At 45.5% G+C, this 16,408-nt stretch overlaps 2 protein-coding genes and 1 long non-coding RNA gene across 7 annotated transcripts in view; 1 reads left to right on the forward strand and 2 right to left on the reverse strand.

Moving 5' to 3' along the window:
• SYT16 (synaptotagmin 16) overlaps positions 1-1,171 on the reverse strand; it is a 114,280-nt gene extending 113,109 nt beyond the window's left edge. For 4 of the 5 annotated variants that reach the window (XM_036384307.2, XM_036384309.2, XM_036384304.2 and 1 more), the window contains exon 1: positions 1,070-1,171. The gene's annotated coding sequence lies outside the window, so the exon portion shown is untranslated. Of the gene's footprint in view, positions 1-732; positions 801-1,069 lie in introns of those variants that run through there. The other variant, XM_036384305.1, reaches the window with a different exon arrangement.
• A 2,684-nt stretch (positions 1,172-3,855) lies between these two features.
• On the reverse strand, positions 3,856-14,133 carry SNAPC1 (small nuclear RNA activating complex polypeptide 1). Its single transcript, XM_036384793.1, has 10 exons — positions 13,975-14,133; positions 13,073-13,232; positions 11,916-12,056; positions 11,349-11,453; positions 10,265-10,423; positions 9,797-9,871; positions 9,117-9,179; positions 8,050-8,188; positions 7,287-7,367; positions 3,856-5,934 (listed from the first exon to the last, which is right to left on the reverse strand). The coding sequence occupies exons 1-10, from the start codon at positions 14,100-14,102 to the stop codon at positions 5,900-5,902; spliced, it is 1,086 nt and encodes a 361-aa protein (XP_036240686.1). The 5' UTR covers positions 14,103-14,133; the 3' UTR covers positions 3,856-5,899.
• A 991-nt stretch (positions 14,134-15,124) lies between these two features.
• Positions 15,125-16,408, forward strand: part of LOC118686882 (uncharacterized) — a 62,658-nt gene continuing 61,374 nt past the window's right edge. The window contains exon 1 of the long non-coding RNA XR_008508432.1: positions 15,125-15,213. This is a non-coding gene — a long non-coding RNA (uncharacterized LOC118686882). The remainder of the gene's footprint in view (positions 15,214-16,408) is intronic.

Raw genomic sequence — 16,408 nt, forward strand, 5'->3', positions numbered from 1 at the left:
GGCAAAAGGGGGAGAGAAATTAGACTCCTGAATAAGTCCAATCATTTTAATAAAAAGCTCAAGCCTAGGATTTTTTTTCCTGAGAGCTTGCACACTGCTGTATGGCATCCTTAAAGGCTCATGTGATTATTTTCCCCAAAGCTGGCAAAAGATGTAGCAAAATCAACCCAGCAATCCTCAGGAAGCATTGGAGTTGTCATTTTTATAGTAAATCAGGAGGAGACTGCCAGGGCTGTGTCTAACAGCAGCAGTTCAGGTTCAGCAACTCACCAGGGATGTGATCTGAAATATTAAGGGAAATACCTGGCAGCAGCACCACTGTCACAACCATGAGCTGAGCCAGGGTGGGTCAACAACACCATCAATCAAAACAGCACCCTCATCACTCAAAAATCCTCCCTCAAATCATTTCTATTATGCTGTGGTAAGAAAACCCAACAACTCCCAGGCTCCCAGACATAGACAAGTCCCCCATGATTACAAGAACACCTGTTCTTCGTCATTAGCTCAAAAGCCAGCTTTCCTGTTCCTTTATTCTCCCTGGAATTGGTGTCTGTGCACAGGAACCCTTTCGGTAGGAAACACACGGGCGGCACAGCCCGGCCCCGCTCGCTGTGAGACCCGCACCGGGCAGCGGCCGAGGGGCACCGCCCGCAGCCGGCCCGGGGAGGGGACAGCGACCCCCGAACCTCCTCTGCCACCCCGCCGGGCCCCACGGCGGAGGCTCCTCACCGTCCCAGGGGCAGGGCCACTGGAGCTGGGCCCGGCTTCCCCCTCCCAGGTCCGTCAGCATCCCTCAGTGCCCCGCTTCCATCAGCATCCTGCATCCCGCAGCATCCCTCTCCCGTCAGCATCCCGCTTCCATCAGCATCCCGCATCCCGCAGGATCCCGCTTCCATCAGCATCCTCCTCCCCGCAGCATCCCCCTCCCCGCAGCATCCCACTCCCACTCCCGCAGCATCCCGCATCCCGCAGCGTCGTGCTCCCATCACCATCCCGCTCCCTCTCCCATCAGCATCGCGCTCCCCGCATCCCGGGCCAGCACCGGGCACCGCCCGCCCGCACTCACCGTCCGTGGCCATGGCCGGGCCCGGCTGGGCGCGGAGCGGAGCCCGCGGGAGGCAGCGCGGAGGGTGCGCGCCGGTTCGGCCCCGCTCGGTTCATCCCCGCCCGGCGCGGGCAGCGGGGGGAGCCGGGCGCGGCCGCGGGTCCCGCGGGGCTGCGGGAGGGAGCGGCGCTGCCTCTGCCGGGGCGGCACCGGGAAACGGGGCTCTGCCACATTTCACCCCGAAATGCGGCCGGGGGGCTTGGCTGCGCCTCCCAAAATGCCGTGCCGTGGCTATTCACGGTGCTCAGGACTGGGCTGAGCGGCTGGCAGCACGTGTGGATACCAGCGGGATGGACAGTGACAACTCCAGCCCCGTGTCAGAATCACCTGCTCAGCAGGGTGCACCGAGCCTGTCTCTCGGGTTTAATTGCTACCTCACTTTTCAAAACCCATTTTTTAAATAACAAAATAGCAAGTTACTCCCCATCTCCAAGAACCCTTAGCAGCTGAGGGTTATGTCCTCTTATGTCCTGCCTCATTTCCCATATTTCCCAGATTTACATTGCTGTGACTAAAGAGGAAGCAGGTTGGTGTCTGTTGGCTGTAAGGTAATGTTCCTTTGATGGTTTCTCTTACAGCCAAACTGTGTCACAGCATAGAGATTGACCCGGGGCTATGATGATGGTGAAAGGCCCAGAGGTGAAACCACACAAGAGCAGCTGAAGTCACTTGGTCTGCTCAGCTTGGAGGAGACTGAGGGGAGAGTTTATCACAGTCTACAACTTCCCCTTGAGGGCAAGAGAGGGGCAGGCACTGATTCTTCTCTGGTGCCCAGTGACAGGACCTGAGGGAATGACCTGAGGCTGTGTCAGGGGAGGTTTAGGTTGGATATCAGGAAAAGGTTTTTCCTCCAAAGGGTGCTCAGGCACTGAACAGGCTCCCCAGGGCTCTGGTCACCAAGGCTGACAGAGTTCAGCATTTGGACGAGGCTTTCAGGCACAGGGTGTGACTCCTGGGATGGCCCAGGCTGGGCCAGGAGTTGGACTTCTATTTTTGTTGTAGATCCCATTCATCTCAAGGTCTCCTACAACTCTAAGTGCTAGGAGAAAAACAGAGCTCAGCACATTTTAAAATTCCTTGTAGCTGATAAATTCCAGGAGTTCTATTTTCAAACGTTGGGCTGCACATGGAGGAGGGAAATATTCCATTATCTGGCTTAATCATGTGCCCAGATTTGAGGACCAAGATGAAAATGGGCTGAGGAAGCCACTTAGCAAGCTTTGTAAAATCTGAACAGGAAACTCCAGATGCAGAATGAGCTTCAAAATGAAACATTCCAGACAAGAAGGGATAAAATACCAGTGTCATTTGAAGAAACCTGCTCTGCAGGGCTCATGTGATGAGAGAATACAAACACTCTGCATAGAGTCCAGTTACATAAGATATTTAAGTAAAACATCAGAATAAACCTTGAAGTATCTTTTAGTCCTTTAGGATCAGGTCTACCTTTAGAATCCTAAAAAAAAAAAAAAGAAAACAAAACCAACAACAAAAAGAAAACAGACTGCTTTTGATTTTAGTCTGAAAAAGAAAGGGTTTAGAATGAGTGGAACAGTCTCTCCAGCTTTGTAACTTGTCTTTATGCAGATGGTGATGAATTAATTTTTCTCTGTGCTCACTACAGTAGAGATGTGCATTTGGTAGCAACACAAATTCACTTAATAAGAGAATTTCACAGTAAACAATCTGGCCTTACAACAAACAGCAAAATCCCTTTTACTGTAGGATTCTCCAGTTATTCTGGAGGTGATACCATTGACACTAAGCTGTACCCACAGAGATCTCCACTGTCACCCATGGCATTTGGAATTTTTTCACATCACTCCCATATTGCTATTTCAACTTCAGTTTGAAGGCTGCAAAAACCTCCAGGTTGAGCACAGCTGCTTACAGGAGCATTCCTGAGCTGGTATTTGAGCTTCATTTGTCCAGTATTTTGCACTTACTTTGATTTAATTAGATCTTGTTGGTTGCTTTAATAATAAGAATAAAAAATATATTGTACACTTTCACTTAAACAGTTTCCAGGTATTCAATAAAAGACTGGACATTGTACTCAGGGCCATGCTCTGATCAGTCAAAAGTTGGACTCGGTGATGCCAGAGGTTTTCTCCAAGAGAATTGATTCTGTGATTCTATAAACTGATGTCACCTCCAGGTGTTTTAGTTGTGTTTTGTTTTTCATCACCCACATTATCCTTGCAATCACTGAGCACTGGCTCCAGCCTCCACTAAGAGGATCTTTCACCTTTGCCAAAGAAATTGTGATTTTTGGATGAACAGTTGGGCATCTACCGCAGAGAAGCTGCAGCCAAAACATATTTATTCAATTTATTTCTGAAAACTGTAACAACATCCAGATACACACTGTCATATGGCCTCACTCCTATCCACCAGCACAGCTGGAAGTTAGGCTGGCATCACAGAGATTGAATTTCCTTGCAGACTTTAACCACTGCATAGCTGAGACTACAACCAGGAGAGAATTTAGATCTCAGAAAGTCTACTACTACTATTACTATTTGGATTTCCAGAATTATCGTTGAAGGGTTTTTTTTAATGACAGCTGCTTGCTTCAATGAAGCATTTTAGGAAGTCCCTGTCCTGTTTTTCAAAGCCTGTAATTGCCCATCAGACTGCAGCAAGGGATTTTTTCTTTTAAAGATTACACCACCATTGTGAATCTCTGCTTACAGCTGCCTCTAAATTCTCAGGATTACTGTTTTGAAACATCACCATGCATATAGTCAGCAGTTTATTCTAAGTTTATTCTTAATCATGACTTCCATTTTCCATCTATGTAATTTTATAAACAAATTACAGAACATTTGTTTTCATGATTACAATACGAAAACAATTTCTTGATAGTTGAATGCACCCATCCTTGTGCCTAGCCAAGCCTTTGCATGCTTTGTACATCATTTGCAGAGGAGTGCAGAGAGGACTCATATCACTGAGTATCAAAAATTGTGACAAATTCCACCCCTTACTCAGCTCTTGGGAGGGCTCAAAGGTATAAGGAGAGGCAAATTAGATGGTCATGTTATGAAAAAGTGCCACTGCAGGGAACAGTATTAAATATGTTCCTTAAACATGTTACTGAGCAAAGCTAAGGCTGATTAAGCTTCCCTTTGAGGCCTCATCTGGTTTTTTTTGTACCTGCTCATCAAAAAGTAGAAGTGCACAGAGGCAGGGTTTGTGCAGGTAACAGAAAAGCACAGGCATTGTCCCTGCCAGAAAACCCAAATAAAACCAAAGTGTGCAAACTTTACAGAAATGATACCTCCAAAACATTCATAGCCATAGATGAGTCCTTTTAAGACCACATTTGAGCCATCCACAGCCTTAGCCCAACCTCAGGCCAAAGAGGAAGAGTGAATGATAAACCAGAAAAAAAGAGTAGAAACTAAATTTATGTATGATTACTTTAACTGTGTTGTTACTGCTATAGGGGTTTATACTCTGTGTAGAAGTATTCTTTTTCTATAATAATTAGATCTGGGCTAATAATGACTTTTGGATTAGATTGTCAAGACTTTGGTTATTTAACTGAGTACTTCACTGTTCAGTTTACAGTACAGTAAGGTTTAGCTTTATTACAAAGTGTTTCCTCTTTTCTCATTAACAAGGTTGAGGGCACCTCTGGCACTTCATCATCAGCTTTTCCAGTGTCCAACCTCATTTTGGCCCATTCCTCCTTGCCAATCAACACATTTAATATGGAAACCTTTGATAGTAAAACCATTTGTATCTCCATTTAAATGTTTTTTCTTCTAGGTAAGAGCACTTCAATTCATCTGGCCTTTTGACAGTCATACTACCAAATGAATTAATTCAAATTAGGTTCTTTTTGTATTCAAAATCTTTCAAAATTCTAATTTATATTTCTTCTTGTAGAAAAGGACACTTAACTCCTTTGCCTTTCTTGAAAGAACAGCTGTGATCAACCGGAGAAATTCCAAGGAGAGTAACTCCACATTCCTCTTTAAACTGTTGTGGTCAGATGGGGATATTTAAGGCTACAGCCTTCCAAGGTTGAGTGACACAAATTCTACTGGTTTTAGTGTTTACAGAAACATTCCAGCTGATGATTCTCAGTCCATTTGCTTCATCTGCTGCACTGTTGCCAAGCAAATATTTCCCCATGCTGTGCTTGTTCTCGGTGCTCAGATCCATGTTTATTTCTGCACTCACTTCTTTCACTCCCCTCCAATTTATAAAGATCATTTTGAATTCCAGTCCTGCCCTTGTACAGTTTAGGGTTATCTGCAGAATTAATGAACACCCTTTACCTCCTTCCATTTTAATACACAGTAACTCCAGATCTACTGGAGAGAGGGCACAACAAAAAGCTTATCAGCAAGTTCATTTCCACATGTGTGGCATCAAACCATGACAAGCAGTGAAGTTTACACACCATAAAATGCAGCAAGTCAAGCATGAAAAATAATTTATTGCACTAATTTTCAACAGTCAATAACCCTTATGTTCAGAGATAAAGGATTATAGACATGTCTTACATGGGTAAATATTCTCTGAGCCTTCTCTTTCCAGCTCAGTCAGGACACAGCAACTTCAGTCTCCACAAAAAGCGTTCACCAGGTGAATAAAGGCTCCACAAGACAGCTGAAGTATCCCAGTCACTACCAGCATCCCTTCCAGCATCATCTCTGCTTCTGGTCCCAGACACTTCTTTTATGTTCAAAGGTACCCACACAAGCACTTGGTATTACCTCTGACATTTTCATTTTGTTATTAAAATTAAAATTAGTGCTTCTCCAGCTGGATCCTCTAACGTCGTTTTCTCCTCTTGGGGAGAGATACTTCTGAAAGAAAATAAAGAGAAAGGGTTTTCTAAAAGCTTTTAAATCCATCTTCCCACATGGGAGTTGTTCAAGTAGAATGAATTCTATCCAGCACAGGAGATTAACTAGATAAGCTCTTAAGATCCCCTCCCAGTCCCTCTCCACATGATTTTCAAATATGAAAAAAAATCTTTCTGGATTCTAGAGCACACTGTCATTCAAAGTATCAACTGAAATTCCATTGATGAATATTGTACTTCAAAACTTACTTCATCTTAAAAGCTTTCTGCTCCTCACCAACACCTTTCAGATTTTGCTGTGAATTTGACAAATGGAATACTCACAAAATATCTGAAGAGAATGCTTATGAGTATTTTTTATGCTTCAGAATTTACTGGAAAATTCTGAGAAATGGGAGAATATTCCTAATTTAGAAAGAAACTTTTTATCCACCACAAGTGGACAAGTGAAGGGAAAGTAAACAAAGTACAATATTAAATGCTCCATGGCACCTTCAATCTGACCATTTAAAACTGAATGAATTCCCACTGTCTACAAATAAAAGTGACCAGAGAATGTAATCTCATTTCAGTACTGAGGGATGCTCCTTTGCTTCTAAAAACAGCAAATATAAATATACAATGTCACTAAAAATATATTTTAATATATTTAAATGTATTAAAATATATTAAATATCCCTTGTATTACATATCCTTCCATTACATACAATTTTGGATAGTAATTTACTACAGAAGGTTTTTTATACTGTGCCATGTTCTCAAGCAGCTGAGAGCAGACCCTGAAGCTTCTGAGTTATAGAGCAGCTCAGTATCAGTATCAGCAAAGCCATTCACTCCCCTGCTGCAGTTCCCAGAGTCCTCCCCTGACAATGTCAGATAGCTTCCAGCACAGCAGAGGATGCCACTGCTGTGCTGGAGCTCAGTCCATGAAACACTGCCCAGCTCAAAGTAAGGCTAGAGAGGAACCTTCTCTCCCCTCAGCAAAGGTGAGGGCAGCAAGGGCTCTTCTCTCCAAAGTTCACAGAGTTACCAGAACACTTCTGTAAGTGGGTGACTGACCAAAAAAATCACTTTTCCCTACACCATGGAACTCCTCAAGACAAACTTGTATTACAGAAGAATGACACTCTTTTAAACTGGACCAGTTTTAACTTTGAATACATTACGATGAAATCTACGCAGAAAAAATTTACTCTGGGGACTTTGTCGTGGCATTTCAAGGTTTCAATTTTCATGCAACAATTTGCAGGCTAAAACCAAACCTGGCTTTTGCAAGGCAGCAAGACATGATCCAAATATTAAAGGGATATTCAAAAACAAGTTACTAGTTTGCTGGAATTGCAATCATTGTACCTCCTTCCTCTGAGTCCTCTTCTATGATTACTGGCATCCCGATATGCCGAGTTACAGTTTCCTCTGCCGCTTGCATTTCACCTGCACACAGATTTTAAGAAAAAACTGTCAGCTTTTTTTTGCTTCTGCATCCCTCATCCAGCAGTTAAAACACTGTTCACTGCTGCTCTCCTAAGATGCTGTCAAATGCTGCAGACAAACCTACTTTTCACAGTACCTTCCATATGGCTCACTAAGAAACCTTCAATAACAAGTAATTAACACTATCAATTTAAAGCAAATTAATCACCAACTCAGTTCAATAACTCACAATGCCCTTACTGGTCCAAAACACTTCATTTACTTTTTTAAAGTCAAGCAAAGGCAACACTGCCTAATGCTCATCTCTGAAGAGGGATTCATTTCCTCAGTAACTTTTTTTCCCTAGCAGAGGCTAAGCAAGTCTGAAAACTGAGTTTGGAACTTTGAAATTAAATTCCCATCTTCAAAATAAAAACAATTCAAAGAGTCAGGAAAACTCAAAGAGTCGGGAAAACTCAAAACCATTTTGCTGTTTAGTTTCATTTAACCTGTAACAAATAAGGAGTGAAGAAAAGATTTAGACAGCAGAGCAACTTCTATCAGCTGAAGAGTTGGATATCAGAAAGAGAATTTCCTCAGGAAAAGTAATTTCTCAGTGATAACAGCAAAATTTAACCCAGCTAGCAAAGCAATGAATAAATTTTGCAAGCTCCCCAGGTTCATGGATTCAATAGAGAAGTACCTCTAACTTCTGAAGAACTTCTTCTTGCTGGCTGTGGTGTCCTGCTGGCTTTTTTACTTCGACCTGGAGACTTCCCACAACTGGGCCCTGATTCAGAGGATTCCAACTGCACTTGCCGATGTCTCCTGGATCTGGAAACCTGAATGACACAAAGAAAGCTGAACTTGTACAGCCAGATCTTGCTGTGGGTCACTTGACAAACCAGCAGGGACCAAAGCATCAACTTGATGTCAGGGTGGAAAAGGGACAGAAGGGGAAAGAGGGAGGGAGGACCCTCACTAGTTGCTGTTCTTCAGTTTTAACAGGACAATGCCCTCTATGATTTAACGGGTGCATAAATTAAAATGCAAATAATGAAACATTCATTAATTCCCAATCCATTCTCTGTTACTACCACGCCATGCCATGCTGCATCCCCCTACACAAAAGAAACACTTCCAAAATCTGCTGCTCTGTAAAGCCTCCTGACCATCATACTTTGCTTAAGTGCCTAGAAAACATCACTGCACATTCACAAGTCTGGACTGTTTGAAAATCCAGAGCTGTGTTTCATTCAATGACACATTTTTCGACGTGAGATTTTAATAAATAGAGAAAGGTGAGAAGTTTCTCATAGGACTGCTAAGAAAAAGACAAACCAACAATACTCTTTTAAGGGAGAAGCTACTGAAATGATGTTTTCAAGAACTTGCAAGTGACTTTAAACTCCCAAGTCCCATTTTCACAGGCATGTTCCAAGATTCCAGTATCTAAGATGTAAAGAATCTGACCAATTAAACTCTCATGTATTTTTATTCTTAAAATTCCAAACAGAGAGTAGATATTAAAAGATACCCTGTGAAGGAAAATCCCCCAAGCACAGGCCTTATCTGCATTGCTCCATAAATCTAACAAGAGTAAGAGCTTTGGGTTTCCCTATTGTGTTAGGAAAACTAAATCATTCAAAAACTGAATTACAGAGTGCAGTTTTAACTCATTCCTTTTTGACCCAACATTTACATTAAACTGCTACTTGAAACTGTTCTTGAAAAATAAAGACATTTCCCATTATCAATTTTCATACTCACCTCAACAACTGCAGAATAAGATTTGTATTTGATTCTTGCCAGGGCATTTGCTCTTTCAGAACCCTGTAAAGAAACAAGAGTCCAGTCAGAAAATATTCTTATTCTATTCTAGAAATACTGAAATATTGCATCAGGCAACCACGTGAGCAATAGCTCACTACAGCTGTAACTCTATAATTAGTTCTACAGAATTTCCATGCCACCAAAATGGTACTTCAAGGAAAAAAAAAATCATTAAAAAGACAGAGCATAATTTTGGTTGCTTTCACTGTAACAAAGCCCAGGAGGAGAAAATTCAAATTTGAAACTTAACATCTTACCCAAATTCAAAGCAGATAAGTACAACATAAGACAATTTTGTAGCATAAAAAAATGAATATTGCCTTGAGCTGAAACTCCAGGAGGAAGTGTAAAGGAGTTTGGCCAAGAAAACACAGTTCTTTTCCCTCCTCACCTGAGAGAGACTTTTTATGGTGATCATCTAAGCAGTCACAGCAGTGAATGCTCACAGCTCAACAGAAAACAATGAGAGTTAAAAACAAAACCAAGCAACCAGCACCACCAGCTGTCCTTGGACTTTATTCTGACACTATCAAACTTTGATGTGCACTGCTTAGCCTGAGATCTGAAGTCAAAAAATGAACAGATCTGGCCTGTGCAACGCAGCAAAGTTTCTTTACCTCTGATTTTAGCAAAGTCTCCTCTTTCTTTTTGTCTTCTGTTTCAGGAGCTACTTTAGCATTTTGGAGTAATTTCTGTGGGGAAGAAGAGTGTTTTTCTTTAAACATCTGTGCTAAACAAGACAGCTAAAATCCAAGAACTGTAAAAAACAAGACAAGTATTTACACACGTGCCCACATCTCCCTTACACTGTGGCCTTTCTTTGATCCAGGAATGTGTTACAGAGGTATTTAATGAGGTCAGACCTTCAGGGCTTCCCTCTCAGCAGTCAGTTGTGGTATCCCAGAGGCAAGACCAGCCACAAGTCCTTTCTTCCATACCATATCCTTGCCTCAGGTTTCACACACTGAAAGCCTTCACAGTTCCTTCTCCTTCAGTCTGAGATGTAATCACACCAAGAAATGCAGCTCTTCTATGTTCACCCAACCTGCTAAGGACCCCACAGCACAGTGGTTGGTAGTACCTACCATTCTGTTCTGCTGCCATTCCTGATGTTCCAAGGTTATGTCTTTGAGATTAACCACAAAGTCATCTTTTATCAAGCTCAGGGCCTTGTCTGGCTGGGATTTGTCAGCTGAAATGACACACTTCATTTTCTGGTAGTGGTCGTGAATATTCATCAGTTCCTGAAATTAATTTTAAAAAAGTGTCTTTCAGGAAAAAAAAAAAAAAGATTCCAGCAGGAAAGCAATATTGGTCCTCAATGTACAAACCCAGGGTTATAGAAACCATTTTAAGGAGACCATTGGACCAGGAGGAATGTTAGAAACTGTTTGTGGTTAGATTATTTGAGTTTTAGAGCCAAGGAATCATGCTAACCAGAACTGACCCATCAAATAAGCTAAAGAAGAAGAGTATCTTATATTATTTTAACTAAGAAGGTGATTCAGGACCACTGTGATTCTGATACTGTGGTGCATTTTCATCTCTTTGGAGGAAATATTTTACTTCACAGATGTCTGTACCACTGCAGTCAACCTTACTGATACACATTTGAATGAAAAAGCTGTAAAAAAAGTTCTACCACTGAGTGATATAAGAACCTTTACCTGCTTTATATAAGAACTTTTACCTCATTGAATTACTCAGGTTTTTATCAAATGCATCATATAATAAAAATCAAAAACATTTCCATATAATAAAAAACCCAATGTTTGAAAGGAGAAATAAAGGTGGGAGAAGAAGTATTGCAGATAAGTAAATTCATATTATCACAAGTATCAATCCTCCAGCTGCAACCTGCAGATATATCAAAACAAACATCCTTCCCCCCTTTTCCATTTTTCTCTAAGTGACAATTAACCATTTACACCCTTTTACATCCTACTGAGGCAAAACCACAGAACATTAAAGCATATTTCAGTATTGAAAAAGGTACCACAATTCTTCCAAACTAAATGCCACAATTCTGAGTGTCTGGTAAAATTACCTGAGCCTGCATTCCACAAAAGGACAAGACTGCTGATTAGAGAAGTTACAGCTCTTGGACAGCAGAGAAATTAAAACAAAGCAAACCCCATTGATTAATCTGTATTTTAAAGGTTACTGTACCTCCAATACATCATTAGTGATGAGGCTGTTTACTCTATTGCTTGGGTCCTTAAATTCTTCTTTAAAATAATTTTTCTCAATCTTCTTCTTAGTTCTGTAGGTCAGCTAAAACAAGAGGAAATGTTTGTAACATAAAAGAAAATTTTAAAAGGCACCTCCTCTTAAGAATTCCTACTGCATATCCATCAATCAGGAGATGGAAGACACTGAAAGGCATAAAACCACATAAAACAACAGCTTTGCTATCACATGCTCAGAGGCAGCACTTTTCACAAATTATTGTCTAGTTAAGAATTTAATCCAGCATTGACTAGTTGACTAATTTCCCCAACTGGTAAGACATCTCAAATCCATTAGGAACATCAGAGACTGAAAAACTAAACTATTTTCAGGTGAGAGGCATTCAAACATCCTCTAAGCTCTTCATCACCTACCTCTGTAAAGCCACAAATATTGCATTTTAACTGGCCTCAAGGCTGAGCTGACCATGAGAGCTGTTGAACTGTCAGGCACTGAAAGATGAGGGTATTTTGTTTAAAAATGTAAGTCATCAATGTAATAACTCACTAGCTTTGGCATTGCTGTGAAATGGAAGGCTCTGGCAAGTCGCAGTCTCCTGAAGATATAGACTGCATCATAGTGCTGGGCATCAAGCAGATCCAGCTGAAATTTCTGGATTTCAGGCCAATGCTTGAGTGCAATTCTGATCTGCAACACAAGAGTTACATACTGTTAAACCAAGATTTCAACCATAAAATTAACTGAGCTGACTACTGTGATCTACAGTCTACTGTGATCTGACTGCAGACAACACCTGCATGTCCAGAGCTGCAGAAAGGATCCCACTATAACATCTGTTACTGCTATCTTAATTTTATGCTCCTAAGATCATTATTATGTCACTTTCTTTGACAGTGACATGGAACACAAGTCCTTTCTGACATTTGAAAACATTCATTCTTCACATTCTGAAGTGTGTTTAAAATAGTCTGCACCTGGGACATTCCCCTTCACTAGTGATTAGGAAACAACACTCATACCAGGTTGTGCTGCCACTGAAATGCTCATAAATGTTCTCTTTCCCTTATTTCTTCTTTCTCCACTCTGCCCACTTCACTTGCTCTCTGCTTAACTTTCTGGATAAGTCCTGTCCCCTCTTACAGCTGTATCCAGCAGTGGCTTTAAAATTGCCTAAATTCATCGTCATAAAAAGTTACTGATTCCTCTGAGGTCAAAATATGAGCCATCATGGCATCACTGCAGACTACTCCAAATTCAGTTATTTGAAGAATTTGGACTCAATTTTGCATTTGCACTCAACATATATCACAAAGTTCCTAAGCAAGCCACTTCTCCTTGCACTGAGTTTGTAATTCCTTCAGATATTGGTCTCCTACCCTAAAAGCAGCAAGGAGGGTGTCATTCACCCTCTCAACCTATTTATGAATTCCTTTTCTGGTTAACAGGAAGTGGAAATAATCCAGTCTCCATTCTCTTGGAATTCTGAAGAGTAACTCAGGCTGTAATGGGGTTCACCCTGCAGCTGATGAACACATTCTCTGTCCCTGCATTTTCCAGTAGCTTCCAATCTGGCTTTAAGTATATTTTTATTTTGAGAAAGCGAGAGGAAATGCCCTAACCACTTATGATGACAAAGCAGACAGCAGTGTACCACATATCTTATGCTTAGTATCTCCTCAGAATAAAACCTCAGGAACAATTACCTTTTGTTTTGGCTGACAAAGCTGGGCATTATAGAGCCCATACAGAAGGTACAGAGCACCAACTCGGATCTGGAAGGAGTAGGGGGGAAAGAAGTACTGCTGAGCCACATCTAGAGTCTTCTTTGTGATCTTATTCCTCTCCAAAGCTCTCATTCTACCACTAAAGCAAATAAACAAACAAACAAAAAAAAAAAAAGCAGCATGTTAAAACAGGTAAATATAAAACTACAGGCTTTAGGAAAATTCATAATGCAGAAACAAGCCTTAGATGTTTTAAAAATAGAGAATCATTGAATGTCCTCAGCTACAAGGGACCCACAAGGATCACTGAGTCCAGCTACTGGCCCTGCAGACGACCCCAAGAATCACAACTGGCAGAGTTCAAGAAGAGTCTGGACAAGATTCTCAGCACAGGCTACGACCCTTGGGGTGACTTGTGCAGGGCACGGATCCATGATCCGTGTGGGCTCCTTCCAACTCAGGATATTCTATGGTTCAGTCAAACATGCACGCCCAGCGATCACACTTTTACATCTCCCGAGGATTGCACCAAGCTCCCCGTGGAGCCAGCGCTCAAACCACACACATTCCTAATGCACGAAATACCCTGAATTTAAAACTCTTCCATCATTACAGAGTGACCGATGCTCCACTTTCTTTAGAGGCCAGCCAGGCAACCCTCTCCCCGAGCCAGGCCTGAGGGGGCACACGGCTCACCCACACCTCCTTTAAGACTGGACTACCCCGGGGGGAAACAGCACTGGGGGCTGCAAGGCTGGTGAGGGGCAGGAGGGGAGAGGAGAAGGAGAGGAGCAGGAGAGGAGAAGGCGAGGGGCAGGCGCGGCTCGGCCTGAGGGGCGGCCGGGAAGCCATCTCCGCCATCCCCTCCCTCCCTCACTCACTAGAAGATGGTGTGGAAGCGGCGCTCCCTCCACAGCTCGGCGAAGCGCTCGAAGCGGACGGTGTCTGCCTGCTGGAAGGCTCCGAGCAGCTCCTCGCAATCCTCCTTCAGCCCCGGCACGGCGCTCATCGCGCCGGCTCCGCGCTCACCCCGCGGCCGCTCCGCGCATGCGCTCCCGCACCACAGCAGCCGCGCGGCGCCTGCGCACGGCCCGTGCCGGGAGGAGCTGCCCGGACTGTCCCTGAGGGAGTGGGGTTGTCCCATCCCCGGTACCGGGAGGAGCCGCCCGGGCTGCCCGTGTGGGAGCGGGGCTGTCCCATCCCCGGTACCGGGAGGAGCCGCCCGGGCTGCCCGTGTGGGAGCGGAGCTGTCCCGACCCGCTCCCGCCGCGGTGCGGCCCCGGTGCCGCTGTGTGTGGCGAGACCCCATCAGTGACGGGCGCTCGCTCTGCCCGCCCTGGGCGCTGTCCCGCTCTCCCTCGCCGTGGAAGGCGAGCCCGGTCCGCGGGCAAAATGCCTCTCCGAGCAGCGCATCCCTGGGTGATCCCGGGGCGCAGCCCGCGGGGATGAGCGGCTTCGGGCGGGATGAGCAGCGGCGGGGCCGGCGCCGCTCTACCACAGCCCAGAGATCCCGGGGACGCTCTCGAGGCGCGGGGCTTCACATCCCCGCCCCAGTCCCCACAGGCGCGAACAGAGATGTGTCGTCCCTACGGCCGCGCGGCGCGGGCGCCCTTCCCGCGGGGGAACCGCTGCTCCCGAGCCCTCTGGGTCACGGCCCCCGAGCGTGCTGCCGTGGGGACGTGACACACCGCCACGCTCCGGTGAAGTGGCCGCTGCCGGCCCCCTGCGCCGGTCCCCGCTGCTCCCCCGGCTGTCCGAAAACCCCGACGGCTGCGGGAGCCCCGTTGCCGCCTGGGCGAGCGCGGCACGCAGGGCTAAGCCGGCTGCCGCCCCCCCCGAGCGGCGGGATGCCCTGCCCTTCCCTGCCCCTGCCGTGTCACATCGTGCCGTGCCGTGCCGCCCGCTCCCCGCATGCACGGCCACACGTAGGCGGCCGGGGCAGCGGGGCGGGCGGGGAGGGGGCCGCGGCTGCCGAGCCGCACGTAGGGTGGGTGGGTGCGGCCTCGCCGGCGGCGCGGAGCGGGCGGCGGGGGCTCCCCTGCCGCACGTACAGAGAGGGGCCAGCGGCCACCGAGGCGGCTGCCGGGACCAGCGCCGGCGTCGGAGAACCCCGCACCGCGGTGAGTACGGACCCGCGGCACCGGGCACCGCTCGGGGCAGGGCGGGCAGTGTCCTGGGGAAGCCGGTTCTGATGCCCGGGAGGCTCCGCAGCCCCCCGGGCGGGTCACCAGAGGGTTTGAGGACGGGGCTCAGGTTTCAAGGCGGTGTTGCGGTGATCGCCGCTGCGGTCGGGGCTTGGCTGCGGATTGTGGGAGCGCGGCTGGACAGCGGCACCTGCGCCGGGAGCGCTCCCGGGCCGGGCGGGAGAGCGGCCGGGTGCCTGTGCTCCCACGGGATGCGGCGCTCGGCAGGTGCGGGATCCCCCCTGCGCAGGGGAAGCCACGCTACCCCTACAGCGTGTAGGGGAAGTATGGGTTTGGGATGGAGCCTTGTGTGGTGTCTTTGGGATGTTTAAATCTGCAGGAGTTTTCCCAGCGACCGGGTAAAGAATTCACATTTTGCTTTCTCAAATAATCATGCACTGTGAAATGAGTGTTGAATTCTGCTGGCTACGGTACCGTGATGTTCTCCAGTTCACCAATAGCATCAACTAATTGATCCAAAGGTCGCTCCTTACAGCGAGACGCATCAAGCTGTCAGCTCCTACAATGTCAGGAGCTCCCAAAGTGCTCCAGGCATGCAAGCATCTTTCTATATTTATTGTATTTCCCAAAAGGTTATTTCCCAACCTTTAGCAGCCTTCATTAGGAGGTGATTTACCATCGGCTGAACAGCAGTTGCCTTTGAGCACCACTGGTTGCCAATGTCATTGACTGTAGGAACAGAGATGTTTGCAGAGCTGTTGCATATGAACTGTACAGGGTTTAGCAGGAGAGCTGCACCTGCCAGGGTTTGGTTTGCATTTTTTCTCTTTTTTTTTGAAAAGACACTTTCATCTATCATTTAGATTAATTTTTAGAGATGTAGAGCAGTGACCCTGTTCATCCAGTAGATGACCCTGACTTCAACAGATTGTACTGATTTTGGAACAGAATGCCAACCCTGTTAGGAAAACAGATATAATGTACTACCCCCCTGCAATGGATTTAAGGATTCAAAGCACAAGTAAGTCAAGAGTGACACATCATGGAGCAAGTTCACTGTTACATACAGCTCAAACCAAGCCCTGTTTAGTTACAGGACTCATCCCTTAATTTAATAGGAGCAGAGGAGCCTGGCTCTGGAGTGATTCGTGAAGCTCGGAGTGTGTTTTCT

Source organism: Molothrus ater, chromosome 6, assembly GCF_012460135.2.
Source record: "Molothrus ater isolate BHLD 08-10-18 breed brown headed cowbird chromosome 6, BPBGC_Mater_1.1, whole genome shotgun sequence".
Lineage (NCBI taxonomy): Eukaryota > Metazoa > Chordata > Aves > Passeriformes > Icteridae > Molothrus > Molothrus ater.